We start from the raw sequence: 18,078 nt of genomic DNA, 5'->3' as shown, positions 1-18,078 counted from the left end.
TTAACAGGTTAAAACTAAACCAAATCAGCTACTACTCCCAAATACAGATATTTTGGATTTACAATTGAGCACATCCAATAGAAACACTGAATGCTTGCCTCAGCTGCATAAAAGTTTTATCATCACCTGACTAGTAATGGGTTTACAACCCAATTCTTTTCATCCCTCATCCACTTAAATAGTTTTCCTTGCTGTGATGGAAATTAATGAAATATTTATAACATTTGCTTTTCTTGACTGCACATAATTTTGAAATTACTATGTACAAATGACTACTGTCTTCACATCCTCTTACTTTGCTTAGCCACTGCTTTCTAAGTACTCTGAGTTGCCAGTTAGTCAACTTAAATTCTTATCATTTATACAAAACTACTTTAAGATTACTGAAAACTGAAAAATCTTGTTTTTCAGCAGCGTGCTCATACACTTTAGTAAGATGATAAACTGTAACTAGAATGGAGAAAGTGCACCTAAGTAGTACATGATGAGTACTGCAAGTTATCAATGATTATCTTTCAGTGTAAGAATCCATCCCACTTTAGAAAAACCCATCTGGTGTACAGATACTTACAGCAGAAAGATCTGATACACCTGGTGAAAAAGTTTATGCATTTTCTTGAAATCAGTAGCAGTACTTGCATATCCTTAAAAAGAAGTTTGCCACTGCTGACATCAGTGGAAATTCTGGCATCAACATCTCAGCTGGCACAAGCCACAAGAACTTTATTTATTTAAAATAACTCCCCAACATGAAAGATTCATCATCACAATCCAAAAGGATACGTCTTATGTCTTTACATACTTTTAAACACAATAATAGAAGATAGGTTTTTGCACTACTATACAAGCAGAACTTAGGAAAAAAAACATCAAGGAAGAACAAATATACAACACCCCACACTTTGCTATGGGAAAAAAACACCACAACAACGTACCGAGTCTCCTGAGTCAAAACATGATCTGTAACATCCACCAAAACATGAGATCATGTTTTAAATCTTGATTACTATTTCTCTGAGCTTAACAGCTACTGCTGAAGGCTGAATCAAACTTCTGGATGCTTTATTAAAGTAAGATGATCAGCATCTTAACAAAGCAAACTGAGCAGTAATCAGGCTTGATCTGCTACTAAACGCCAGCACTGGTTCAGCTGAGGTAGGATTTTTGTAACTAGTTAGCAGGGCTTTGCTAATCCTGATTCATGGGAGAAGTATTTATGTCCTTAAGGGTGTTTCCAGAAGTCACCCATTCTAAAAGCTTCAAGAACCTTACTAGTACAAAACACACCCTCAGTACAACTAAACACAGCCAAAGCCAACTTTACAGCTTTCTTCTGACCTCCTATAGAGACTAATTATCAACAACAGCACAAAATACTTGAGTTTTTCGATGCAAAGTAACACTTCATATCGTGTATTGTATCACCATATATTGACAAAACAGACTTCTTAAGCCACCTTCCTGAATAAGAAATGAAAAGCATTTCAAAAATAAACAATGATCCTCTCAGTGCAGTGGTTTTGCTATCAGATCATGAAAGCACTGAAGATGTCTTTTGTAAAGACTGGTGACTATTAACAAATTATTCACTGTCACTGCTAGCTAATCCGACCTCTTCAAAACTTTGCATTAAGTATCCTAATGCAATACATCATAAATCATAGAATGGCCTGGGTTGAAAAGAACCACAATGATCATCTGGTTCCAACTCCCTGCTATGTACAGGGTCACCAACCAGCAGACCAGGCTGCCCAGAGCCACATCCAGCCTAGCCTTGAATGCCTCCAAGGATGGGGCATCCACCACCTCTCCCCCAGAAGATGCACACTACACTTAAGTCTTCACCTGCTTCCAATACACTGCACAGAAATCTTTGTCACTGTTTCTCAAATTCCATTTGGGGTGTGAAAAAAAACAAACAGCCAAGCACTTTTCAGTTGTGTTTTTTTTTTTTTTTAACTGAGCTGCACATCTGTCAGTTTTAAAGCTGCAGACCACAATCTTCAATTGTGTATGATCAAGTCTAACAATTTCAATATCTACCTTCATTTTCAGTAATTTTTACATAATCTTCCTATTATATCCACCTTCTTTCTTCTCCTCAATCAATTATGCTTTTTTCTGCAGAATATTGAGGACTAAGACTGAAGACGACAAATACAGAAGCAAGCTTTCCTTTAAGCTTTAGACAATTCCCTCACAGTATAATTTATTTGCCAGTCTTTTAACAAGTGACTTTGCATAAGCACACGAAATAATGTTACTAGTCTGTGCATACTAACCTCTGTTCCAATACCAGGCTGAACACCAGAATACACAGTATCTGGAGGAGGGCCTCCATATTTTCTCTGTCCTGTAGTTACATCCAAAGTGTAACCAGTCCTCTCTAGCAAAGCCTGAAAAAAAATGAAAAAGAATTGACAATAGTTACGTGGAGGGCAGGGGCCACAAACAACAGAACTTGTTTCTGAGGTCACTGCAAAAAACTTCTTTTTCCCTTATTTTCTGTTTGCAATATCTTATGTAGTAGCCAAGGAACTCCAGAACTTCTCACTAGCTTTCTAAGTCAGTTCTGCACAACACAAAAATGATTTCTTAACATATTCACCAACTCCAAGACTCAATCTTGTTGGAATGTCCAATTAATCTCAATTTTATCAGCTTGTAAAAACTAGTATAAGAAGACAAGATAATTGTGAAACAAATATATATATATATTTTTAAGTTCATGCATTTTGGTAATCGTGCAATCAGGTACATCTACATCTCAAACAAGCATTCTCTCTTTTCAATCTTGCATACAATCCTTTAATGCCTTGTGTGGATGGTCTTATCCAAGCAATACTGATGCCTCTCAAGCATTAAGCATTAAAATTACTTCAGTCTGTATACAGTCTGTAGTACAGCACAGTCAGTATTTTCTACACGTTACCTTGATCTTTGCTTCATCTGGTCCCTTTGTCGATTCCTGTACTTTGCTGCCTTGTTTCTCTCTTTGCCTGTAGGTCTTCATAACTCCACATAAAAATGCACTTTTGTTCTGTAGATACAATTTATAAAGTAATTAAATCTGGGGTATGAAAAGCTCTGGGAATACACCAAATCCAAACTGTGAATTCACTAGATAAGACAATGTCAAGTATCAAAAGAATCCTCTTGAAAAATACAACAATTAATTGATCAAACTTCTAAGCATGGAATTTCAAGCCGTATTTTTTACCTTACGTTCTCAATAGCACTCATTTTTATTATCTGGGAGCTTTAATTTTGCACTCAAATACCCACAACATTTAGGGAAATTCTTAAGCAGGCCAATGATCTGGGTTTGAAATACACAGAACATGAAAAGAGTTTCTATGTTTTGGCTCTCCTGCCAATAGTGCCAGAACACTATTTACACTTATGTGCTCACGCTTCTGGAGCTCTCACCTTACCTGTACATGCGACAGGTCACTTTCTTTAAACTGCTGTAATACAGAGAGGGCTCCTTCTTCATTAAATTCCCTAAGAGCATCAATTGCTCTTTCATCAAGATCGACATAAGCTACCAACCCTAAAAGTTAAAGATAAAGAAGTTACAGATTTCTATTAAATGTCATACAAGCTAAGAACTATGCAGTTTGCTTTTAAAGTCCATAACAGTATTATATATTTAATATAATTACATATTCCTACACAAGTATATGAAAAATATGAGTACAACAATGAAAAAAAGTTAAATTAAAATGTATATACCTAAGCATTAACTGAAGTGCAAGATTACACCCCATGTGTAACAGCTTTCTAGCATTTGGAAATCCAACAGAGAACTCTGGCTCACTTCTAACAATTTGGGTTTTGTTTGACTCTTAAGTTTCACACTTCATTCTCTTGAATGGAGCTGTTCTAAAGTAAGCTGACATGTGAACATTACGTGTATCCTACTCTACAAAAAGGAACTTTCTAACTGAAGATCAAACACTCCCAAAGCACTACAAAATATTAAGTAGAATGGTTTGTTCACTCTTTCCACCTAAGTTCAAAAAGCAAAAATCAGTAAACTGCTCATGTCTAAAAATTTATTTAATTTCACTTGTTTTGTTGCTCCATGCAGTTCAAGAGCCAGAATTCAAAAAGGTATTGTTTTGAGCCCTACCATGTACCCGAAAGGCTAATGTTAATTTTACAGGTACAGACTCCCCCAAGAAACACTGGACCAGTTCTGAAGCACTTTTTCTGTTTCAGGATCTTTACAGGTTTGCGGGTTTTTTTGTTTTCCCCTTTTGCAATGCACTTGCATAAGCTGTGGAGTATGAGAACTTTGGGTTATTAACATCTGCACTTTTTAAACCGCACAGGGAAAATCAGGACCAATAACTCCACACACTTTGCAACAGCTTGGTTTCCAGAATACGGATTATTTAACTGCTACTTGCTTTCAAAAATGCAAAGTAGTGCCAAGCCCAAGGACTACATTTCAGAAGTGATCCTGCATATTGGAAGGCACCTGTATCTTTCAAATGAGACCTCAGCAGATTAAAAATCCCAAACTTCAACTCCAAATTTAGCTCTGGTCTCAGAAGCAGAATGTTTCACTGACAAACCCCTGCACAATGTGAGCATCTGCACTGGCTTAAGGAAATGCAAATAACTGGTTTCAGGTTACTCATGCAATGGAATTATACTAGGTAGTTAGGTTCTGGGCTGAAAAGCTTTTAACTCCCTTGAGAACTCCTCACAACACAACCTAACTACCACACAGGTTAGACCCCACAAGTTCCTCTGCCCAGGCATTTACTCCTTCTCTCAAACCATCAAGTGTACATCATCATGACCCACAGTTAGAAAGTGCGTGTCTATGCCAATAAAAGCTTGTAAAGGCTTGATGAAAGCTCACTGTGAATGACTTTCAAAAGACATCATTCACATGACCCAGAATGTCATACTGATGAAGGGATAAAGTATTGTTTTTGAACTGCCTTCGTTTAATCAGTGGAATTTTGACTCTTTTCAACAAAAACTGTCATCTTGCCATAAGCACATAAAGCAGTTCTACTGCTTCTTATACATTTGTTCACGGAACACACTCTAAAGAGGAAAAAAAAGATGCTTCTGTCTAAGGACAAAATAATACGGGAGGATGGGATGTTACAAAAATAAAACAGAGAAACCTTGGTATATAAAGAAACCTTTTGTCTAGCAGTTGCAGAGACCACTTGCTACCAGCAAAATATTTCTCAATTTGCTAGATAGCTTAGTCCTCATTTGTTAAAAAAGCAGTTAGTATCAAACTGAACTTTTCAGTGGAGTAACAAACATGGATTAAACTGTCCGCTCAGAACTAGAGAGAACACAAAATCCACAAGCAGACTCAATTCAAATGTAGTCCCAGGCAAGACAAGCTAGTTGTTTCCCTCACTAGGTCACCTGTCCAGCTCTTGAGTGTTTAAGAACCACTGTGAGGAGTTGACAGTAGAAAAGTAAAAGCAAAATGATGATTTGGATTGAAGGAAAAAAAATGTACAGTTTAGTATGCTCAAACACATCTTTATTTGACAACTAAGAAACTAGTGCTCTGTGCCCTAAAGCAACTAAGATAACACATACAACACTAAGGACGTGTCAAATAATCAGTCAATGTCAAACCCAATTTGCCTTTAGGGAAGTCAAAGTAGCAAAACATTTAGAGCTACACAGATCAAAAACAATTTTTAAACCTTAATCTATAAAAATTTGAAAATGGTATGCCCTCACTTTCATAACCAATCAGAAACAAGAAATGCATATTATACCTGTCTGAAATATTTCATCAAGTCTCTCTGCCACCTTCTGTGGGAGGCCTGCCTCTATCAGTGTCTTGTAGTGTTCTGTGTGAGTTACACTGGAAGTATCCATTGGTTCTTCCTCTTCTTTTAACTGTACCGCATTACCATTCACCTGATTAGCCATTTTATTATGCTGCTGGAAAAAATTCAGGAGCTATATTACAATAAGCCAGAAAAAACTAGTTTGTAGGACAATGCATGATTTATCTAAACTAATTTGTATACATGCTGCAAATGACCTATATCAGAAGTTTTATTTAATATCTTTTGGATGCAGCTGATCTAAGTTTCAAAAGAAAGTACAACCCTTAATACTGCAGAAAATGTACATGGAAGAATTCACTTTTTTTTTTTCTCCTCCTTAAGTGTACTTCATGTACATAATGATGTCTAAACTTTAGATTGTCAGCAAGTTAACTGGTTACCATAGCAGCTACAATGCACTGGGATACGATAATAACATCCTTCAAAGAAGAATCAGAAGAGCTAGTTGCTATTTTCATTTCCCATTCCTCTACTTTTAAAACAATTGGTTAAAATTCAGCGAACACATAACCCTGCAGGGTAGCTTAAGATACCAAAATGTCAATACTTGTTTGCTAATTTGCACTTTCTTGGCTTGTTGCCATGCCTTCCTTCAAACCCAACGTACTGCACAAGACTAGCCAAACACTCTCATAACACTAACAGAACTCATTAAGGATAGGAAGAGAAAAATTGCACTCGCGAGCACATTACAATTTCCAGCTGCAACTGAGCCATTTCCAGGCTCAGTTTTACTCAAATAGGAGCTCTACAAATCAAACTGCTTTTTTAAGAACTTACTGGTTTAAAAGGAAGCCATGACTGCAGCGTCTTCAGTTACAGACTTGCTTTCAGGATTAACTGATTGCAAATACGTGCACTGAGAAATGCACAACTATCTTCTCAGACAATTTCAGTGGGCTTTGCCCAATTCATTAAAAACTGTTTCCATTTCTCAATTAGCCAGCCAGCTGATACTCGGTACTCTCAGATACAAAGGCTGACAAAGGACAAATCAACTACCCAGCAGAGAACATTAGGATGATCAGTTTTTGAGTTCAGAAACGAAATGAGCCTCAGGCTTTAAAAGAGAGGGAAGAAGTCAATGATCAGCAGTGAAATGATAACCAGATAGACACACGCAGCATGGCAAGAGCAATGCAATTCAGTACTGGAAAACAGATACGAAGAGGACTCAAGAACAAGTTTTGCTTTCACTTTTAAGACTCCGAAGCCTCAAACTATTCACTGTGCTGAAAAAAAACAACTCTCCAAAGATAACCACCCCTAAATCAATCCCATTTATACCCATCCTTTCTAGACAACAACTTTTTGGAAGGTAGCCTATAATTTACAATCTTGAGCCAAAAAAATGTTTTTCTTCTTTTACTACAACTGTCTTGACTTGAAGGGCAGTTTTAGAGATGGAACACAGCCTCGTGTTACTTCTCTATCAGCTGTCACTTCTTTATGCAATCAGCAAGGAAAAGAGGTGAAGTCTTCCATAACTACTTGGCATTTATACATACACATGTTCTGTTTCTTGACTCAGAAATCACTTTCTATCAGTTTACTCCAAAACAGAAACTTAATTACTTAAAAGCGAATGTGACTTTAGCCCAAAAACAGAAGAGAAAATTGTTACCTCAGGACTACAGTAAGGCTTATCTCTCACTACAGAATTAACTGAGCATTCAAACCACTGACTGAATGTCAGGATTCCATAGGTACGGATACAAAAATAATGGAAAATGAAAGTCAGACCCATGTCTGCTAGCTAGACTACATCTGCAACATCTCTAACTTGAAACAGTGCAGGACAAAGGGTTTAGTTACAGTGAGAATGCTTTGAGTGTATATATCAAAAATGCATAAGATGCTATACAGAAAAAAAGATATACAAAAGATCAGTGCATTTTTTTTTTGCTTCTTTTCACCTCCTTATTGCTTTACAGAATCCAGTACTTATACACATCTTCTCCATATAGAAACAAAAACCTAGGAGGCTAAATTAAGTCATTAATACAAAAAACTATTAAAACAATTATGAGTACCACTGAGGTTCAGAAGGTTTATAGTGATGCTCCCTGAGCATTTACTTTTCCTTTTTTCTTGTAAACCAGATTTGGTTTATAAGAATCAGCTTCTAATATATTTAGCACTGCTGAGCACATCCTCGGACTTGGGTGTAACTGACCAAAAAGCTGACCACTATTCTGTGTCAGGCAGAAACACCTCAGCTCCAATAACTCAAACCATGCAAGATTTGCAGCCTAGCAGCACTGAGATGATCCACCTTCACCACAAGCATACAGCAGTACTTGGAGCTAAACCTAACAGCTAGGTATCACATTACTGCACAGCACCACAGCTGACCAAAAGCTTTTCTAAGTAGGCTTTCAGACAATGCAAATTAAGTCTCTGCATTTTAATTCATTAGCTGTACAATTCATTATTCTTTAATAACTATCAGCCTCAAAAAAAAACCTAAAGTCAAATGCTGTCTATATCCACCAATCATGAAAGTTGTGTTTGGCTGCTGAAATTTCAGCTATTTCCTGTCCCACAGTCTTAACTAAAAAGATACTCTGGAAAGTTTTTAAAACGATACAGCTGTCAGAACATCCCAGTCCCAACAGCATCCACAAGAAATGTATTTCTCTTCACCCATTACAGTAATAGATGCTATTCTGGCTTTGCAAGCTTGGCCTGAAGTCTGAGATCAGATGGACTTTACTTTCCTGAATGATCACCAACAAGAGAAACTGCATCTTTTACAGCCCTGAAATCCTCACTCTGCATTCAGAACAGCTGCATGAGTGAAAGCCATTGCTGAAAAAACTCATTTAGATCTCCCTCTAGACATCTGCCAGATGCAGCCATCAAGACAACATACTCTCCTACACACATCATTAGTAAGGAAAAAAATGATTTCATTGATGTTTTTTATTCTCCTCTAAAAAAGTTTAAAAGTGAGTTAAAGAGGAGCGATATCTGTGTTTGCATACCATGTGTGTGTGTGGCTCAGCCTGTCACAGGCCACAAAAAAAAGCACGTGCATGTGGGTAAAGCCCTCAAATACTGTGCTCCAGAGTCTCCTCTACATTAACTAACTACCTAGAAAGAGGGAGACTGGTTGAATAGCAAAGATTTTTGGTGTCAATTAGAAGCAAAGGATTATGAGTATATTAGTATGTGTTGGGATATGCATTTGTCTTTATTACATGCAGAAATGGATGAATTTAAAATAGCATATAGAAAAACGTGCTTACCGAGCGAGCAGCAGTAAATACACACTGGGGGAAACTTTACACGGGCAGGGAGGGTTCCATTGGTACCTGAAATGCTGCCTACCTTCAGCACCTCCCAGCTGCAGGGCTGCATGCAAGGGGAGGTTGTGGGGGGTGGTTTTGTTTTGAAATTCACACGGTTGTTGACAGTGCTTGTTCTGAAGGCCAGGAATACTCGGTCATAGCAGACATGCTTGTAAGCTATGCACTATCTTTCACTTGGAATTTCTGCATTCTGCATCTCAAAAGCTGGGTTTGCCAGGTGAGTTGTCCCTTTTTTTGACAAGTAGATGCTTAAAAACTTAGGAATGCCTTTACATTAGTCCCATACAGGCTTCTTTTCCATTCTTAATAACTCAAATGGCTCTCAGTACTTTTCCCAGGGGAAAAAAAAACTGCAACACACATCAGAGCCTGACAGTGCATGGCATCATGAATACTGAAACTTAATGTCAGCCTTAATGTCAGACTGACAGTCACTGAAACAGCCACAATGTGACCATTCCCTCTATTTTCCACCCATACTCCAATAGAGGTTGCCACCCAGAAACTAAGTATAATTAATCACTAATTACAAATTCACGGTCTAGTTAACTGTCAACATGCTTAATAACAGCATCAAGGAAAAGAAATGGCAACTTCTAGTAGAGGGAAAACAATACTGTGAACTACAATAGCCAACTTACATTGACCATCCACCAACACTGTTTTCAGCTTTGCTGCTGTATAACTTTTGACATCATGAAGTGAACTATTTATTAAGCTCAGGTGCACTGGAAGCATTACTAAACTCATGCATTAAAGTAGCACCCAAGTAATTTCTGGTTGTTTATGTTGCCATTCCTCCTATTGAGTGCATTATCCGCAGGTCCCTATTATAGGAGTTAAATCAGATTAAGAATAGCTTTAGCTTATTACCTTATTACTTTAAGAAACTTTTTCAAATGAACAACAAGAAAACAAACATAGTCCCTATGAAGTTATGAGTTACACTGCAAGAAGATTCTTATCTAAGCAGAAAGAAGCACATGCACAAGAAGGAGATAAGAACTCGCACTAAAAGACTGAATGGGGAATTTATTAAAACCTCACCTGCTCATAAGATATACTGCTACACCCCTTCATTTTTTTTTTATGTGAAAGCATTACTGCTATTCCCTTTGTACCATAGATTACTCCATCACTGAAATCACATTTTAATAGCTTAATTATGATACATTATTTATTAGCATGAATTGTGGGAAGATTTGTTTTGAAGTTATCACACCCTGAAAAACCTACATGCATCATCCCAGTTTCCAGACCAGTACCTCAGCAGCAAGCTGTAACTTCGAGGAGCCAGCATCCTCACCCTGCCAGCACTGAGCTCTCAGCCTTTCCCAAACCATCTTCTAACAGAATGGAAATACCTGAGAATCCCCATCATGATGCTAACCAAAAGCCTAGCACAGCCTCCCCACCAAGAGACTCACACACAGGTTAGCAAGGTGCACCTTTGTTTCAAGAGAATACAGCTACATCAGTAACTCCTGTGCTTTGCTACCTCAGTACAAAGTCTGAGCATCCTCCCTCCTATCTGCAGTTGGCCCTTTGTAGCTCATCTGCTCAGCTGGGTCGTACAGAACAACGCTCACAGCACTCCAACTCAAAGCAGAGCTACAATCAAAACAAGCACTGCACTGATGAGTTTATCCTACAGGAATGTGGGTTTTGTTTTGCTTTTTGCGGGTTTTGTTTTCTGACATAATTTCAGCGTTAGCAGGAAGCTCAAACATGACACCAACAGCAATCGCACTGAGACAGGAATACAGCTTTTGGGATATGAAATTATCAAGCAGGCTCTACCACACTGCAAACGCAACAGTTTGCATAGATAAGTGAAAACGACACTAAGATACAGAACTCCAGGCGACCTTTACTTTAGAAAGATACGTCAAAAATTCAGAGTCACACAAAATATGATCTCAAATTTAAAAACAAAACAACACAACCCAGCTCCAGGAACATTAACATCCTTGGCAAGCAGAAAAGCATCACTGCTGGGGGATCCTCTGTGCTGCGAATAGGGTGAGGGAGATCCGAGCAACTTTCTTCACGGAGTGCTGCAGCACCGCGATGGGGCGCGTTCAGAACCCGGGCAACCAAGGCCCAGTAACTCGAGCCTCGTTTACAAAATAAAGGTAATAATCACGTATTTAAGAAGAACTCGTCAAGTTTTGCTAAAGACCTCACGTAAAAGACCGTTCAGTGAAGCGATGTCCCAACAACAGCGTTCAGGCGAGCGTCTCCCCGCAGCAGCACCGCGCCGCGTTTTACACAGCGCTGCGACAGCGGCGGCCGCTCCGTCCGAGCCCTCGGCAGCCCCCCCCACAACAGCCCTCCGCCGCCGGGAGGGGCCGGGAAGGAGCCGCCACGGCCATCCGCGGCCCCGCGCGGTTCCCGCTCAGCCCGAGAGGAGCGGGGCACCCCGGGAGCGGCGGCGGCAGCGGGGCATCCCCCGCCCGCGCCGCCCTCCCCGCGCAGGGCCCGCTCCAGGTCGGCCGCCCGCCCCCGCCGGGCCGCAGGTCCCGCCCCCAGGCCGCTCCCGGCCCAGCTCCCGCGCGCGGCCCTCCCGCCCCCCGCCGCCTTCCGAGCGGCCGAGCCGCGCCCTGCGACGCCCCCACCCCGCGTTCCGACGCGGCGCCAGCGCCTCGGGCCCGCCTCCGCCCGCGCCGGGCCTATCCCGAGCTCTCGGCGGCCCTCCCCGCCGCGGGGCCTACCCGGGAGCGCTCGCCCCCGGCCGCGGAGCGCCCTCACCGCGCGAGGGGACGTCCCGGCGCCCCTGACGCCTCCCGGGGACTCACCGGAGCAGGGCCTGCGCGGCGCAGCTCGGGCCCAAGCAGCGACGGCAAATGGCGCGCGCTCCTCCTTCTCCTCATGGACGGCGGTGCGACCCCGGCAACACGCGGGGTTTCCCGGAACTGTTTCCAGGGACCGCGGCTTCACCCACTCAGAACCTCCCGCTCTAGACGAGCGGCCGGCCCCGCCTATAGGAAGGGGGAGGCGGAACCAGCCGTGACTCCCGGAGACCAATCGGAGGAGGGATCTGTAACCAATCGCGCAGCGCCTTCAACCCGGCGCGCCGGCAGGGCCGGAGCTGGGGCTTTTAAAGGGGCAGCACCGCCCGCAGCTTCGGAACAAAGAGAGCGCGGGGAGCGCGCGGCGCCGCTCCGCCCTGAACGTGCGGCGCGAGGGCGGGCGGTGGCGGCTGGGCTCCGCCCCGGAGCTGCGGCCTGGTGGTGGCCCGGCGGGCGCTGCCGGGGGTTGAGCTGATGCGTCTGTCACCGGAGCGCAGCCTGGTGGCTGTGCGGAGCCTTCCCGGTTCTGCCCAGTAGCGGTACTGCGGAGGGAAAGCGCTCACGGCGGCTTTTGCCTCGTAAAGGAACCGGGGCTGTTAGCTCCGAGGCACAGCCGGGAGGGCTCCGTGCGGCACTTCCTCTGAACAAAATTAGCGGGGGGTCCTGCTGCCCAGGTGTGCTGTTATTAGCTAATTAACCTGTGATTAAATAGGGTTCATCTGTGCCTTGTTTGCTTGGTCTGTAGGAGAGCAGCTCCTCCAGGGTGCGCGTTGGATGCAGCAATCTGTAGGAGAGCAGCTCGTGGGCAGTGATGGTGTTTCTCCCACTGGGCCTTTTCTCATCCGGAGCTGTGAGAAGAGCAGCTCCTTCTGACAACAAACCTCTCCTGAAAGCTGCGTGCACGTTAAGCGTGTGTTTGTGCTCCCGTTGTGGGTGTGGATGAAGTTGTGTGCGTTGGCTGAGGGATGTAAAAGCAGCTTCGGGGTCTGGAAGTTGAAGTCTGTCTCAGGTGCTGGAGGTGCTCTGTCTGCCACAGGTGGAATGCTGTGTCCAAAAAGGTGAGGATCTCCTGGATGCAGTCCAGCCGAGGGTGATAAGAGATGATTAATGACCTGGAGTGTCTGCAGTATGAGGAAAGGCTGAGAGCCCTTGGAATCCTCAGTCTGAGAAGAAAAGGCTGAGAGGGGACTTATTGCTGTCCGTAAATATCTAAAGTGCAGGAGTCAAGTCAGTGGGGACAGGCTCTTCCCAGTGGCATGAAGCAACAGAACAAGGGGCAATGGGCAGAAACTGGAATGCAAGTGCTAACTCAAAGAAGAACTTTACTGTCAGAGCTGGAAGAGGCTGCCCAAAGAGGTGGAATGGATCTCCTTCACTGGAGATATTCAAGACCCAACAGGATGCCTATCTGTGTGACCTACTTTGGGGAATCTGCGTTAGCAGGGATGTTGGACTTCATGATCTTTGGATTTCGTTTTCAACACCTACAATTCTGTGCCTTGCTGAACCTGCTTGGTGCTCATGGGTGGAGCTGCAGCTTTGCATGTGAACTCTGTGCTGCTCTGTATCTGCCATTTCCAGTCTTGACTGTGGGATCTCTCATGGCATAGAGCTGCAAGGGGTACAATGACCGCCTCATCCTTTAAGTTGATCAGCAGTTCCTCTGACTGGGAGTCCTTAATATGCTTAAGGAATTGTCACAGCACAAAAATAAAGAGGAATTGAGGGATCTGAACATCTCTCCTCTGGTGCTTCAGAAATGTCCTGCACAGCTCTTCCATTGACATACCCTTTACACTAGAAGACTGAACATAATGAGATTACAGCAAAGTATGTATTGAGGAAGGGTGCTTTTTGACAAGGCAGTAATGTCAGTTATTGAGCACTAGCATTTCTTGCAGCAGGAACATTCCTATTGCACTAATTGTCAAAATAAAAGCCTTGAAGGCATTGCTAACACTTTCTCTGTTCTGCTCTGGCATTTCCCAAAGTCCCTCTTGGGCAATTAATTCTGCACAGACAGCTGTGAGCAGTAGCAGGCTGTGGGTTTAGGTAGTATGGTTTTTTTGTTTGTTTTGTTTCTCATTTCATCTCCCAAATCCAGATTGATTTGAGGTTAAGCTTAACAGGTCCTTGTTGGCACAGAACTTCTGCATAGCTTTTTGTTATTTTTTTTAATGCTTTTTTTTTTTTGCCAAGAGTTTAATAATAATAATATACACCATTAGCAACCTGGTGTTCGTAAGGCAGAGTTTGGAATTAAACATGGATTAACTTTTAAGCTACCAGACGACCACCACACATTCCTTAACAGGATCTGGCACTATTACTTTTTCACTGTAATATGGAACATAAACCATTTCTGTTCCAACAGTGCTTCCATCAAGCAGTCTGGTTGTTTGGAGTTTTTTTCTATGACGAGGTCTATGAGCTTTGTTTCAACACGACAACAGGATCATTGTTATATATTGTATGAAAGTCATCTACTGTATGCTGCAGACTGCACATATGTTGGCTGTAAACAGGCCTGACCAAATTCTGATGTGAAATCAGATGTGTTCTCCTTGTACATAGGTTGCTCTGAAAATAATGCTTCCTATTTATTTACTATTATAACAAAAAGCACAATAACACTATTTGATAAGAGCAAATTCCCAGCCACAAAACACCATTTTTCAGCGTAGCCACCACCATTATCTATACATTTTCACCAGAGATGAACAAAAGCCTGTGTGCCATTCTCATAAAAATCTGCACCAGTAGAAGTGACCCACAGTTTCACAGCTGCTGTGATGGCATTACTGCTGAAATGCACCACCTACCACTTCAGTATGCTCACACTCACTGTTTGAGCTTCATAAATGCTCAGCAAGGGTCAGTGGATACCATTTTTTTCCTATCTTCTGTACATGGAATACCTTTAGCCAGGAGCAAGCTGTGACATGAAGGCAGTAGGTTGGTCCAGTGCAAAACAACAAGCTGAAACCGCAAGGAAGTTCCAGGTGTTCTGGAACAAAGAGTAATTTTAAACTTTTAGTTATTTATTTATTGCTAAACACTCCTGGAATGATGTTACAGGTCTGTCTGTACAGGTGCTACAGGAACTGCCAGTATACAAGACCTGATTTAGTCAGGACAAACAGCATCTTTGAATCAAGGAAAGTGTGAAGTTCTGCTGCAGAGAGTGAGCTTGCACTCAGTGCTGGCAGGAAGGGAGAAGAATCCCTTCCTTTTCGTAGAAGGGCTATTCGTGTCATTGGCCATCCCAGAGCAATAGAGGAAGCCTTTCTGTAGCCTATTGCATGGCTGCAGTTTAGAGGCTATCCAGCACCATCCTTGCAGCTTACAGGTCTCGGGCTGCAGGGGTTGGCCACCCAGCATCAGAATTGCCTGAAAACATTAAAATTCTTTTTAACCTTCATCAACAGATCTGGTATTGCTACTGTTCCAGGGGACTTCAGAGTTTGTAACACATCTCCCAGGGCCATGGTAGGTGGTAGGGATCCACATAAGAACATTCATACCACCTCCCAGCAAATCCCCTCTACCACGAAGTGCACCTGGGCTTTGCTGCTGACCTGGATGGTGTCTATAAGGCACAGCAGCACTGCAGTGGTAAAACAACAATGAACCCAGACCATCCAAATGATCCCATGTAGTGCTTCCTACCACACCTCCCATACATCTTCAGTACTTTAGCATAGTCTTCACCTGTCTGGGATGTCAGAATGGAATGTGCTCACATTTGAGTATAATGCTGTCCTAGTGCTTCTTTCAGCTATTCCATTGTCCACTGTAGCCACGATGCCAAGAAATTGTTCTGCACTTGTACCAGTGACTCCACAGCCTGTGAGGAAAGGCAACGTGCTCACAGATTCAGGAGGAAAGGAGTAAAAATTGAGGCTGATAAGTATACTGCCTACCATTAGGTTTCATTTTACCAGGGAGATGGGGAAGGGGGAAGATATTGATACTTTTGGCTCAGGTTAATCAGCCTCAATTGAAAATAAAGTACCCTCAAGACAGCTGGATTGCACTTGCACTAAACAGGAGTTTAAGGGCACATTACTCTTCATTAATGCTACCATCATTCACTCTGGAAATGGTTATCCTGGTGAAAGCAATTCAGTGGGAGAACAGCTGACTGGGGGTGTACCAGTTACCACCAGAGAAACCGTGATGCTGTCCAACAGGTAGCTGCACCCTTCTCAAAGCACCTTCTTTATGGAAGGCTCTGCTTTGCTTCCTGCTGTTTCAGAAATGACAGCTCCACACACACGATGCCCAGTCCAGCTTCATCACCACACTCCACAGTTGGACATAGTTCAATGCAGGCTGGCTTCTGTAGAAGCTACAGGTCTGCCTGGGCAAAAGTAACAGGCAAGGCAGCAAAGGTGAGGCAGAAAAGCCTGTTTGCGTATCTGTCTGTTCTTACTGTATACACTCCACTTCTTCCCAGGGCTCAGTGCTACACCATTTCAGCAGCTATCATGTTGTACCTTCTGTTTCCTTGCATCAGAATCTCAAAAGTGACCAAACACGTAAAAAATTCAACTCAATCCATCCTTTTTGGAGGAGACTTGGATAAAGAATAGGAGGCAGAGAAAAACATCTGGAGAAAACAACATCTGTGGACAAAGCAGGCTGCACCCTGCTGCTTTGCTGTAGAAATTTGCACTACAAGTGGGCTCTCTGGGACTTAGCACAGGGCCTTCCTCTGTTTAAGGCACTGATTGCTGAGTGCAGTGACAGAACTGCATGTTGAGATGCTCCTTGCAGCGGGTGGCTTCTCAAAGCAGTTCCATTTGTGAGCAGCACTCCCTCAGTCACCTTCTCTTTTCCCTCTTTGCCCCCCACCCTTTGCCTGCATCTTTATGAGAATTCAGCACACTGAGCAGCAGTGGACATTTCTTTCAAATAAACAAACAAAGCTTACAGAAAGCAGTGATGTTCAAGGGTGTGTATAAACAGGAGGGGGAACGGCTGTTTATAAGGGTGGATAGTGATAGGACAAGGGGGAATGGTTTTAAGCTGAGACAGGAGAGGTTTAGGTTGGATTTCAGGAGGAAGTTTTTCACCCAGAGGGCGGTGATGCACTGGAACAGGTTGCCCAAGGAGGCTGTGGATGCCCCATCCCTGCAGGCATTCAAAGCCAGGCTGGATGTGGCTCTGGGCAGCCTGGGCTGCTGGTTGGTGACCTGCACACAGCAGGGGGTTGGGACTGCATGATCACTGTGGTCCTTTACAACCCAGGCCATTCTATGATTCTATGATACTTACAACCAAACAGCAGATTTTTTTTTTTTTGCCCCCTCATTAACCAGTTACCGAACAGAAGAGCCACTGAGCAGTTTATTTGACATTGCTGCCGACCGCAGTATAACGCAACACACGTGGATAACTTTGGCCAAAGCACGCAGCCCGCACGGCTGTTCTACACCGGAGGCAAACAGCACCCAGCAGCAGCAGCTTAGTCATCGTCCTTCAGCTTCTTGATCTTATGCTTGTGCCGCTCGATCTCCTTCTGCAGCCGCTCGATCTCCTTCTTGTGGTGATCGATCTCCTCCTCGTGGTGCCTCCTCAAGGCCGCCAGCTGCTCCCGCTCCTTCTCCCTGTAACGGAACACAGCGCAGGTGGGCCCGGCACGGCGTGACCGCGCACGGCGTGACCGCGCACGGCGTCCCGCCGAGGTCCGGAGGCTCACCTGAAGTAACGCTCCTCCTCGGCCGCCTGCTTCTTACCGAAAGCCCCTCCGGCCTCGCGAATGGAGCCGCCGCCGCCGCCGCCCTTCCCGGCGCCTTTGCCCAGCTCGCCCAGCTGCGGGGAAACGAGGCGTTGAGCGCGGCGCCCCGCACGCTCACCCCGCCCCGCACCGCCCCGCACGCACCTGGTCGGCGCCGGAGCCCGAGCTCCAAGCGCGCTGCTGCTGCTGCGCCAGGAGGGCCCCGCGCAGGCCGCCCCGCAGCGCCGACACGGCCGCCATGTCCGCCTGCCCTTGGAGCGCCGCGTGGGCGGGGCCGCACCGCGCCCAGCCCCGCCGAGCGGGAAGAGCCCGACTGCGCACGCGCCGCTCCCGCCGCTCCGCCCCATTCCCCCTCCACCCCCCCGTTGCCGCGACGCGCC

The 18,078-nt window shown here is 44.0% G+C and overlaps 2 protein-coding genes across 7 annotated transcripts in view; both read right to left on the bottom strand.

The window, feature by feature from the left end:
* HNRNPR (heterogeneous nuclear ribonucleoprotein R) overlaps window positions 1-12,119 on the bottom strand; it is a 39,283-nt gene extending 27,164 nt beyond the window's left edge. For 3 of the 6 annotated variants that reach the window (XR_016459819.1, XR_016459820.1, XM_031595056.2), the window contains exons 1-5: window positions 11,962-12,116; window positions 5,772-5,940; window positions 3,435-3,553; window positions 2,933-3,040; window positions 2,283-2,396 (exon numbers count right to left, since the gene is read on the bottom strand). Coding sequence is in view for 4 of the 6 variants with exons in the window: in XM_031595056.2 (XP_031450916.2) it covers window positions 2,283-2,396; window positions 2,933-3,040; window positions 3,435-3,553; window positions 5,772-5,940; window positions 11,962-12,036 (585 nt within the window). In the remaining 2 variants the exon portion in view is untranslated. Of the gene's footprint in view, window positions 1-2,282; window positions 2,397-2,932; window positions 3,041-3,434; window positions 3,554-5,771; window positions 5,941-11,961 lie in introns of all 6 variants that reach the window. The other 3 variants (XM_031595057.2, XM_090124334.1, XM_090124332.1) reach the window with 3 other exon arrangements.
* Window positions 12,120-17,289: 5,170 nt separating this feature from the next.
* Window positions 17,290-18,000, bottom strand: ATP5IF1 (ATP synthase inhibitory factor subunit 1). The gene is made up of 3 exons (XM_031595148.2): window positions 17,843-18,000; window positions 17,660-17,772; window positions 17,290-17,567 (listed from the first exon to the last, which is right to left on the bottom strand). The coding sequence occupies exons 1-3, from the start codon at window positions 17,936-17,938 to the stop codon at window positions 17,426-17,428; spliced, it is 351 nt and encodes a 116-aa protein (XP_031451008.2). The 5' UTR covers window positions 17,939-18,000; the 3' UTR covers window positions 17,290-17,425.
* Window positions 18,001-18,078: the final 78 nt, after the last annotated feature.

The sequence above is a fragment of the Phasianus colchicus genome, chromosome 24, assembly GCF_987193195.1.
Source record: "Phasianus colchicus chromosome 24, bPhaCol1.hap1.1, whole genome shotgun sequence".
NCBI lineage: Eukaryota > Metazoa > Chordata > Aves > Galliformes > Phasianidae > Phasianus > Phasianus colchicus.
This window is presented reverse-complemented; position numbering and strand designations above follow the sequence as displayed.

What these genes read in the sequence shown, in the direction of transcription:
- ATP5IF1 (XM_031595148.2), bottom strand. Translation starts at nt 17,938, where the DNA reads ATGGCGGCCGTGTCGGCGCTGCGGGGCGGCCTGCGCGGGGCCCTCCTG. An exon ending in CGGGCTCCGGCGCCGACCAG is followed by an intron (nt 17,773 to 17,842) that starts GTGCGTGCGGGG and finishes GTTTCCCCGCAG; the next exon opens with CTGGGCGAGCTGGGCAAAGG. An exon ending in GAGGAGGAGCGTTACTTCAG is followed by an intron (nt 17,568 to 17,659) that starts GTGAGCCTCCGG and finishes GTTCCGTTACAG; the next exon opens with GGAGAAGGAGCGGGAGCAGC.